Raw genomic sequence first — 12,083 nt, 5'->3', positions numbered from 1 at the left:
ACTCCAGTTTCCATTTTGTAGATTGTGGAGCGCTTCAAGCACTGTATGCCTTGGATGTTAGTTTTTTAAGAGAATCCGAAATATAAAATTTTTTGACAAAGTAGAGAATCACAGATTTGAGAGAAGAATATCTTTTGTGAGGTGGAAAAATCAAGTTAAACCGATGCTGGACTATCAAGTCGATGATTCATGTCAAAAAGTGAATGAAAACATTCAATCCAGGAGAGCTGATCAAAGAAATGTTGTAGTTGAGAAGTTTAATACTGAACTGCTCACATTATAATTTTTTTGTAGAATGTAGAAGAACAGTTTTCATAGTCAGTTGGAACAAGTCCCTTTATACGATAAGTAGAGATATAATCCAAGAACAATGAATGAACCAAGGCAATTTAAGAAAAGAACGAAGACATTGTTAATGATGTTTTGTCCTCTAAAAACTAAACTTTCCGGGCTGACATATAAATTTTGAATAGTAGCGCTCATCGAATTTCCATCTAGCTGTTTACCCTGTTGTCAATATTTGCAGTAGCAGAAGTCTTCGGGTTAATGTACATAATTTGATTTAGATTTTCGTTTAATAATAATAATTTTCGAAATCTTTCGTGTTTATAAACGCTCACCTGGTGGTGAAAAAGAATCACTTGAATGAGGATTATTAATTAAAGAGTGAAAACAAACAGTGTCCTCTAAAATGAAATTTAAATTTCTCATTCCATTATCAACATGCAGTCATTGACTATGATTTCAGATTTCAGGACTATTTTTTGTTGAGAAGAAAAGAAGAAAAACTTCTATCAAGATCCACTAATACGGATAGTTGAAGCTGATATTGAGAATCAAATCAAATCAATTTTATTGTTCACATCATTTGTAACATAAAAAATCATCAGTAAAAGAAAATTTCTTCAGTAATAAAATTTGATGTAAATTACAGATGACTTCCACCATGAAAAATTAGTTATAACTTAAATATTGAAAATGCTGATGATGATGTCAAGAAATAGTTGAAGCAAACAATAAATTTTACTACTCACAAAAAAGCAAGAAGCTTTTGTACGTGAGCAGGAGTTGAAAAAAGGAAAACACACACACACGCACACACAAGCATACTTCAAAACATAGACTAGAACAGTCTATGTATTTAAATAACAGAATATCACCAATAGAGATCAATTATTGGAGCTTACACCTTCATAGAGAACGTAGAGAAAACAGGAAGTCAACAATATAAGTCATATAATGGCGGTCATGAGGTGTTTGTTCCGGAAATAAAGCCAATGCATATTTTAGAATAACACATTTCCATTGATAAATAATTTTTCCATACATATACACTATAACTGGGTTTATTATGCTGATAATAGAGGAATTAAGATTATCAGATCTCTATCAAATTTGTGACAGATCTATAAGAATTACTTTGTGCAGGGAACAGCAAATCTTCTGGCTGAGTTCCTTCAGGTCTGTTTGATTAAAGAAAGAGGCTGCGGCGGCCGGAAAAGGGAATTTGCAAACAAGAAAGCGATCAAACGACTCAAATTACTGTGAAATGCAATTTGAGTGAACGCTTGAAGGGTGCCCCTAGAATGGCTTCAACTTGAAATTCGCTTAATGCATGTTTGAAGCCAATAACACCACAAAGACAACCAATTCAACGGTGCACTGTATTGGCTGAGTGCTTCTCTACAACTCCACTCGGAGCTGAAAGATAATAGGGAAAGAGAGATAAGAAGGGAGAAAAAAAGAGTGAAAAGAAGAGAGGAAAATAAGTGGAAGGGCGTGATGTGACAGAGAATTTATTCAAGAGTGACACAGATAAATAATATTAGGAATACTATTTCCATTTACTCTTTGTACTAGTAATTGAGTATTTTACCGCATTGGGTTAGGAAATCATGATAATCATTATACTAGCTAATTTTGATAATAATTATACTATCTAATCATGACAATCATTATACTATCCAATCATAGATAGTATAAATGATTCACTATCACTATACATGTTCTTGCACTGTTAGAATAACAGCACTAACTGTTAGAATAACTTGCACTCACCATAGAATAATTAAACTGCATTGACTTTAAAGCTAGGTTACACGAATATGCTAAATGATAACAACTTACTTACCAATCGCCACTGTAATAATTATTATTCTCATTAATTTGCTACAAAATTTTCAAGAGTGCTTGGATAGTTTTTGCTCATGTGGATTGTGGATTACAATAATTAGGCTGGAAAAGATGATTGTCACATAAATTGTATGATTGATGTTAGGGAGACGCATTGAGTACGCAATAGAGAATATTGTCGATTTTGGACCTACTTCTTGGAAATGTATAATATTATTGACCAAGTATTCAATTCAATTCGATTTATTCTTAGAATTTAAAAATCATACAGTACTAACAGTTACAGTACATTTATTCTCTCACGTTGTGAGAGACTCGCATGTAGGCTAAGTAGCCTTAGTAGGCCTGAACCTGTGTAGGCTTAGTTCTTCAATAAAATTTCTGTATTCTGGTAGGCCTACCTTTTCTTACAACACTTCAAAGTTTTCCCGTCCTGTTTATATATGTCCTCTTCCACATCACACTCTTTTACACCTTCCTCCTTTTTTACAATCTCCTCTTTATCATCCTGTTCCTTCATTCCATTTCTTTCATCCTCCTTTCTTCTTCCCATTTTCCTCATCCTCCTTCTCCTCCATTTTTCTTCCCCATTGTTCATCCTCCTTATTGTTTCCTTCTCCATTTCATTATTTATTTTTCATTCTATCTATCTCATTGGTATGTCTCATTTTCATCGCCTTCATCTCCTTACATTATTTCTCTTCATCCTTTTACTCTCCTTTCTCTTTTGCCTTCTTGGCAACGTCTCACTCCACCTACCCTTACTCAAATCAAATCAAATCAAATCAACTTTTATTCAATGATATCGCTTACACGACAAATTCCTTTATACTCTCATTCACTCCCCTTACGAATCCCATTTTCTCCTGTAACCCACTGACCTCTTTCCTCCTCTTTCTTCCACCAGAGCATCCTACCTCCACCTCCTTCCTCTCACACACTAACTTCTTCCAGCTCTGTAAACTGGGGTCAACTTTGTCCGCTAAACTCGGATCATTGGTGTGACCCTTCTGTCGTAACAGTTTCCAGTTTCTGGGTGGCTTACAGTAGCAGCAGCAGCACCCGACTCGTTAGCCCCCCTTCAGTGACGTCACATCACACTTTCCAACTTATTAACAGCCAACTCTACTGCTGGAGGGTCCTGCGCCCACTGCTAATTGCGTTTCGGCCGCCCAATCTCGGTCAGCCTGATTAATCAACACCTATGCAATAGAGTTTACATCTCACCTGAGTTCCACTCATTCATAACGAGCAGAGGCGACACCGTGGGAGTTACTCACATTTTGGTTTCAAGGGTAACGTGGGAGTCGAGTTGAGTTTCCATGAACTGATTTTCCAGGATTGAATTGAATTGAATTGCTGCGTTTATTAAAAACCTGTGAGGGTAGATAATGATATTTGTTAGTTGTTTCGCTTCTATTTGAGTTAGTAATGACTGACCTTTCTGTGTCCTTCAGCCGATTTTGAGTACAGTGAGTCAGTGACAGTCGAAATGTACACTATGAAAACGGTTTTAACTCCTTTAAATCCTCTCCTCCTCTAACTCCTTTTAATGAAAACTCCTTCAAATGAAATAAATAAGAAGAACAAACATGATATTAACGAATCTAAGATGTGAAATACGAATTGATTGATTGATTGATTGAGTACTTTATTTATGTAAATTACAATATATACTGGCTTATACACTTATATACAATAGCTTACAATACAGCAAAGTTATAGATGAATTTACATAATATAGACTAAGAAAATAACTATTGAACTGTATATGATATGAAAAATTTGTAATATAATAACTATAGATAATAATCATATTGTTATGCATCTACATAAATTGGCGGAGCTTTGGACATATCAATGTCCATTCTTTGGGAAGAATATTAAAAATATCCTCCCCACTAACTCTCTACCAAAATTTAGCATAATAAGAGATGCTAATCTACCGAATTAGCATAATAAGAGATGATGAATCAATATCAATATCATTTTTAGAAAAGGTGCTACAATATTACTATGCCGTGAACAACAGGGAAAAAATTGCAAGGCTTTGAAAACCTTGTTATTGTTGTGGGAATTCTTCTCATTATATCACTTTCAAAATCGAATATTTATTACAAATAAACCTTTAATGTTGTGAAATGAAACAAACCCTATTGAATATCACTTTCAAAATTAAATTGTAAATGAACCTTCGAAATAATTTCGATATATGATTGATATTTCTGTTCTATAATCCATTGCATCATTGTGGATTACCTTTTCGTAAGATGTTAAGTACAAAATGATGAAGGTAGCACAATTCCTTGATAAAGCTTCTTCCATCGTCAGATTTTAGAAAAGCAATTATGACAATTACCTCAATTTCACAATAATTCTATGAAAGAGTTTCACCACCATCAAACTCTAGAAGAACTTGGCAGTCATTTGAAGATAACGTCGTGACTCAAGATTGCTTCCTAATATAAGGACTGTCAGCATCTTGTCAACTTGACTGTTTGATATAATGTGAAATCCACTCCTGAGTTTCCCTCTCCAAGTTTTTCTTTTTCTGAACTACCAGTAATTTCTTAGGTAATTGCGCTTTACTTGAAAAGGGATAATAACAGCTTGAACATTTCTCATTTCTACTTCATAATTATCCATCCAAGAAGATATCATTTCAAACTGCGTAATAATAATGTTGAAAAAGTTATTTCGGACAAGAATTATTGATTGTAATAATTTCGCAGTTGATGATAGATCAAGAAGCTCACAGTTTTGATGGTAATAATAACAATTATGTTTCATGAAAGTGGTGTCTCACTGTCCATACTTTTCTTCCATCATCTAACGTTCTCAAGATAACTAATAATTGCTGACTAATTTGAGCTCCAATCCACTATTACTAAATGCACCCAATTCTTCCATGATAATTAGCCTATATGGGGAAAAATATAAGTCTAAAATCTGGTATCAGAAGCCTTATTGAAATGAGTTCATTGAGACTGGAGACTCAGTAGCAAGCAGGAGCTTCTCAGGGTAGTTTTTGAACATCATTAACTGTTCGTATCCATCTGCAAAGTTTCTTGATATAATAAGTGCTGGATTTAATGAGTTATACTAGAAATATGAGTTATATACATGAGTCATGCATAATACTGTAGCTGAGTCGAACTATTTTTCAGATTGATATCATGAAGAACACTCTGCTCCTGAAGAAATTCACAAATTTGGTTCACTATGATAAACCATACAACTCATTACCGTGCTTGATAATAATATCTATTTGTTCACTGGGCTCTCTACACAGTCTAATGGTAGTTTTGATGGAACGTAACAACTTTGAAAAACGCCTTTCAGCAGCAAACGATTTTGTGTTAACAGTACTGTTGATCTCAATGACAATGGAGCGCAGTCTGAAACCTCACAAAACCAGTAAACTGTTGCAGTTGATAGAGAACGAGTTCCTAGTGGATCGTTATGAGCTCTCCGACACCGATCAGAAATGGGAAAACTTTGAGATGTACTACAAAAAAACAGAAACTGAGATGGAGAAAACGGAACGAAGTATAAGTGCAGTATTTGTCATCATGTATCTTGGTTACATCAGCAGAAACATTATCAATCAATTTCTGCGAGATTTGATTGGATATGAGAGGAGTTCCACAGATCTAACCGTGCCCTTCACATATTGGGACCCTGAAGGCCAAAACTCATATGGATTTTTCACATACTTGTACATTCTTCATAGCTTTAGGATCTTGATCCATACTACAGAAGTCTACTGCGTGCAGATAGCTGTAAGTCTTTCAACCAAGAGACTTCTGGCCGATTTTCAAACAATTTATATTCTTATCAATGATCTTGCTAAGGATTTTCCAGAAGTTGGGATTTATGACGGAATTTCTCGTGAAGTAGATCAGCGTCATAAATATGACAATAGGAAATGTTATTATGGAGAGCATAATGATAAATTGAAGAGAGATATGATGCGTATAGTGAGATGCCACCAAAGTCTTATCAGGTAAACTTTTTGATATCAGAAAAGCTATTTTATCTTGTGACACATTTATCAAATGAACATACATGATTGTCTCTAAAGGTGCGTACAGATATACGCGCCGCGAACATGAGCAATTCACTTTTAATCAGCTGATGCCAAGCTTTTTATATCTGTATCTTACCGTTTCTGTAAAAATACAGATATAGTTAGCTGATTAAAAGTGAATTGCTCATGTTCGCGGCGCGTATATCTGTACGCATCTTATTAAACACTAAAGTTCTCAGGTACTGTACATTTCTATACATGATCCAATGATTGATTTGAATAAACATATTGCATGTTTTACTCTTGATTATTGGAAATTCAATCAAGTCTTAACACTATATTTATTTTTCGTATGCTAATATTCTGTTCAGAAATTCTGTATTTCACAAAGTGTAAACACCATAGAACAGGAATTTGGATTAATATTGTGAGCTGATTGGAAAAAAAGGGTCCAAAACTCATGTACATAAATTTTATTGATTCAATATATTAATTTTACTTTGAATAGTACCATCACTGACTGGTACTATTATTAGTATTATCACTGGTACTAAATATTATCATAACAGTTACAATAAAATATAATACATCCATACATAAAATTATATACAATAAGCTCAAATATCAGCAAATAACACAATTCTCCTATTGCTTTCATATTAGAAACTTCAAGGACTGTGAAATGAGTTCCGGATTTGCTCTGATTCTGATAAGTTTGGTGGTATTCATTGACACCTGTACTGAGTTCTACGTAGTTATGAAGGTGAGAATGAACCTTTTCCTATTTTGTGTGATACCCCTGCATGATAACTGTGATAGCTGTGTGATAAACCTGATTAATTATAATGTCACTCATTAACTCTCAATGTTCACTATACCAACTGATATTCTCTTGAATTCTTATTGATGAAATATCAAACATTAGTTATTTGTGCAACTAGTGCGCAAAGTGACAGTTTGCTACACCGAAAGAAACGTTTACTTGAGTTTCTTGGGTTTCTTGAGTGCAGCAGAGGAACTTTGCGCACGTATTTCACATTAAATTTTTCCTACAGTTACCATTGAATATGAAAAGTGGGTAATTATGGGTAAAATTCCCTGAAATCCATCAAATGTTTTTTGTGTAATTTTATTGTTAATAAAAACCTTAATTTATCAAAAATTGAATAATAATGGTGCGTAAAATAATGGATGAAGGCGGCTGTCACTCATGTGGTGGCTGTCCTCGTTGTCCTTAATATATTATTATAACGTGCACCTCACTATACCACAGTCACTGTTACCAACTTCATTTTGATTTTGCTGCACTGGTGCTCTATATAACCTACTAACTATTTTGCGTAGCCATGTTACAAATCTGGAGTGCATAAAAAAATTTTCCCGCACTAGAGCGGAAAAGTGATTCTTTGCGTTCTGTAATCAGTGCAGGAATGGCCACTTTTCAAGGTAATTGTAGGAAAAAAATAATTAAATGCATTATTGATAAACTGAATTCAACAACAGTGTGTTGCTCTCCTGCTTTGATACAGAAATAAGAGGACAAGATTGAATAACTCAAGAAGCTCAAATATCAGGAAATAATATAATTCTCCTATTGTTTTCATATTGATCAGCCAGACCCTGTAAACATTCATAATAGTGAATCATGTACTGTATAACTTGTAGACTGAATTGAATATGTGATATTTCCTAGACATGTTGGAAGTAATTTCTTAAATGAATTTTTAAGAATGATGCTTATTCGAATGGAGAAACTCGTGATTTGAGTTCAATGTAAAGAATAACAATCATCATAACAAACTTGTCGGAATGATCAGTTAAGAGTCTTCATTTTTACAGGCAGATAATCTAAAAACCTCATTGAATTATGGCATGTCAAGTTTACTGGTAAATTTGGCCGTCCTCTATCCCTATCACACAGGCCAACGTATTGCTGATCAGGTACGTTAATCACATATTTTCAGTTCATATTCTACTCCAATAAAGTTCAGTCATGCTCTGCAATAATCTCACATGCAATTCAATATTCAATTATCTAGTGGCAGAACTGTTTATGGCTTGGACTGGGATTCTGCTGGAATCAGTTTCATCGAAGAATAATACGACAAAATGCGGTTTAATGGGCTTTTCTACTGTTTAATTTTTAGAATAGTCATTCATGAAGGATGCAAGAAAGTACTTCCAGCTCTAGATTTCCACATCCTGAAGACTATTGCTTCTAAAAATGTTAATATTGTCAACATGATTAATAGTTGTTCGATATTTCGATTAATATCAAACAATTCACATTACAATGAATTCCACTCCACATAGAAATTCTACCAGAACGGAATTCCAAGCCAGGAGACATGCCACCGAACGATTTATTTATTCATTCATTTATTACAATAAGTAGTACAATCTCTTGCGGAAAGGATTAACAGGCTCAAGCCTAAAACTCTTCCTATTCGAACTTAAACAACATACAGTCCAAAAATATGGGATATTTGATTACTCAATCAACACTCAAATTATTTATATAGTTTTTAGGGATTTAGTCTAGTTATAATATCAGCTATTAGGTATTGGATTAAGATTCTCTTGTATTCCAATAGCAGTTTATTTCTCAAACATTTTTTTCTAACAAGGTCACAATATCCTTTTTTGTAGAACGATATTCTCCGCCAACACTTGAGTAATCTTCCTTGGATTGACAAGCCCAAGTGGTTCAAGAATACATTGCACATCATGATGATACGCGCCAATGTAGACATTGTCATGAAGCCTTTTGGGGTTCATTATCTGAATCACGTGTCGTTCAAAAATGTAAGTAGAATTTTGATAGAATTCTCATGGATCTGATACTCTCAAATTCATTTCATAATTGAAGCTGATTAACATGTTGGTTGACTAACGTTTAAGTGCAAAGAGCAATGATTTATCATTATGTAAAATCTAGTGCAGTATGTGTGTTGAAGAATAGTTATTTGTGCAACTAGTGCGCAAAGTGACAGTTTGCTGCACCGAAAGAAACGTTTACGCCCGAGCCGTAGGCGAGGGCGGAATGGTTTCTTGAGTGCAGCAGAGGAACTTTGCGCACGTATTTCACATTAAGTTTTTCCTACAGTTACCATTGAATATGAAAAGTGGGTAATTATGGGTAAAATTGCCTGAATAATGTAGTAGTGTTTGAATGAAGAGGCGGCTGTGTGCTGAATGTGGTGGCTGTCGGCTGTCGCTGATCCACTGTTGTCCTTGGTTATAATATATAATGTAATAATTAGCGCGTTGTGCTTCGTTGCACCTCTGCTCACTATAGCAGCCACAGCAGTCACTGTTACCAACTTCATTTTGATTTTGCTGCACTGTTGCTCCATATAACCTACTAAGTATTTTGCGTTGCCATGTTGCAAATTTGGAGTGCAGAAAAATTTTTCCCGCACTAGAGCGGAAAAGTGATTCTTTGCGTTCTGTAATCAGTGCAGCAATGGCCACTTTTCAACGTAACTGTAGGAAAAAAATATTTGTTTGACATATAGAAATAATAATTGTGGACATAACGTAGCATTGCGTGTTTCTGTTTACTTCATCAATATTTTACATCAATCATTCTAGGAGAGTAATCGTATGTTTTCTACTTCACAACAACCGTTAAGTGAGAAGGTGGCATCGCTGTCAAAAGAGCTGTGATAAGTTCTAAGTAGTGTGTTTGTCTTTTCGGTCTCAAAATTTCAAATAATTTGAAAATTATTTTTGTGTGTTTTGGATTGTAAATTGAGTGTGTAACTGAAGAATGTTGAAGTGAAACATAACCTAGATACATTTGGACTGTTGTATAAATTAGAATTGGAACCTTTCTGGGCGGAAGCCTGTGGTACTTTTCTGTAAGTAGTGTGATTCTGAATGATTCAATAAATAAATAAAAGATCTCATTGAGGAATGAAATACACATAGGATTAATACACATAGAAGAGACTAATTCAAAATTAATTAAATTTGTATGGCTGGAGAGTCCCTTGCAGAAACGCCACACCCCACCTGCATATATAATTTTAGTCATCAATAATAATTGTTTTATTGAACGTTACAATTTAGTGAATGTAATCAAGATTTGAATTTGTTCTTTTTTCTTAGATGATAAGAGTTTCTTCTTCATTTGGGAACTTCCTCTACAACACAAGATTGGAAAAATCATGAATCATTACAAAACTAAAAAGAAGAAATAACATAATTTGAGAGTTGAAGAGCGAAAACAAAATCTGATAATGGATAAGACTAACTTTATGTTGTACTATTGAGTTACTTCATACGTTTTGAAACTTTCTTAAACCACTCATGATATTGTTATTATTTTGAAGTTCAAATTGGTCATTATAACAATTCCATTTGACTTCAAATAAATTTAACATCAGAATGCCTACATTTCCACAAATTATTTTTTCAAAACATCAATCAAGGGAATCGGAATCAGAAGAAAGTACAATCAGGTTTACATAACTCAGCACCTAATTGTTGCTAAAACTTTTCCCTATGTGCCAGACTCGTGTATTTCACAATGTTCAAGTTGTCTTCAATGTTGTTTTCCATCACGAACTGCTTATTATTAAATCACTTTTGCTATAAAAAATGACTACCAGTCAGATTTCTTCCAATAAATGAATTAATCACTCACTGAAACAACAAGATCTTTCGGCAGGTCTGCCATCTTCCTGGTTGTACCCAGAGAGTATAGAATGTATAGAATGTATAGTATTACATTCTATCATCACTGTTTGTACCAGGACCTGCCGAAAGATCTCGTTGTCACAGTGAGTGATTAACTCATTTATTGGAAAGAATCTGACTGCTTGTCGTTCTTTTTAATAGCAAAAAGTGGTTTAAGTTGTATTAATGATCTTGTCGATAATAATTATTGGAATAATTTGAATGTTTCTCAATGTGATAGCACATTCTCCTAAACTCTAAGATTTCCTGAATTACGCGAAGAAATTGTTTATTTTTGGATCTATCTAGTTTCTTCGCAAACAATTCAGCATGTCATTTGGTTCACAAATGCATCTGAGATCTAGGAAGATTTTGTTCATCGAGAGGGGCTTTGAAATTTCCGAAAATGACTTCTAAACTCATCAATTTCCATTCTTTTCTGAGTTTTCCAGTTTTTTCGGAATGAACTGGATAGTTTCAAGTGTTGTTCACCGGTATTTGATGGACAACGTTATAGTAAAGGGAAAATATACCCGACAGCTACGGCCGAAAACTACTTTTGTCCTTATCTCAGCTTTTTGTGGAGGTCTCATCAAAATTGTTGTAATACGGTTTGTAGGTTCAGCTGAAAGAGCATCTGTGCTGAAGTACCCTCAAGAACAATGTAGATGAGACATTTGAGACTAGTACTGGTATATGCGGAGCATGCCTGACGGTTTGCTCATAAAAATAATCGCTAGGTTAAATTACAAACACTGAATTACTTCACTTGAGCTTACTTTACTTGCGATTTTTATCAATCGACTATTCATTTGAGAATTCATGTTTTAATGGGATAGGATATCAAGTTTTCCCTGAATAGAGAGGCTTTTTTATCGAAAGTGGGGTAGTTTGATCTGCAAAGGAAGGACATGAATGAAGCGGAAATATAAAAGGAAATGGGAAAAATATATGGTAATAAAAAGGAAGTAGTCCCTCTTCTGCATTAGGTGGATACACTTAGAATTCGTGGAAACAAGAGACAACAACTTGAAGATCGAGATAAACGTTTTCATCCTCTTTTATCTCAAAGTGACTAAGAATAAATGTTTGAGAACACTGCTCCAAAAAGCAACGTCTTCCTTCTCCACGTTCAAGGAGTTTTTCTCAAACAACCAGGAGATAACTCAATTTTGTCGCTCAAAACCATCTGACGCCTCGATAAGAATCTACAGTGTTCCTTTTGCATTTTGTAGTT

The 12,083-nt window shown here is 34.4% G+C and overlaps 1 protein-coding gene across 1 annotated transcript; it reads left to right on the top strand.

The window, feature by feature from the left end:
- The first annotated feature begins 6,072 nt into the window (after positions 1-6,072).
- Positions 6,073-10,388, top strand: LOC120353251. The gene is made up of 5 exons (XM_039436191.1): positions 6,073-6,139; positions 6,827-6,926; positions 8,003-8,104; positions 8,813-8,968; positions 10,277-10,388. The coding sequence occupies exons 1-5, from the start codon at positions 6,102-6,104 to the stop codon at positions 10,337-10,339; spliced, it is 459 nt and encodes a 152-aa protein (XP_039292125.1). The 5' UTR covers positions 6,073-6,101; the 3' UTR covers positions 10,340-10,388.
- Positions 10,389-12,083: the final 1,695 nt, after the last annotated feature.

This window comes from Nilaparvata lugens, chromosome 10, assembly GCF_014356525.2.
Source record: "Nilaparvata lugens isolate BPH chromosome 10, ASM1435652v1, whole genome shotgun sequence".
Lineage (NCBI taxonomy): Eukaryota > Metazoa > Arthropoda > Insecta > Hemiptera > Delphacidae > Nilaparvata > Nilaparvata lugens.
The sequence above is the reverse complement of the archived record's forward strand: the minus strand, read 5'-3'. Positions and strand labels throughout refer to the sequence as shown.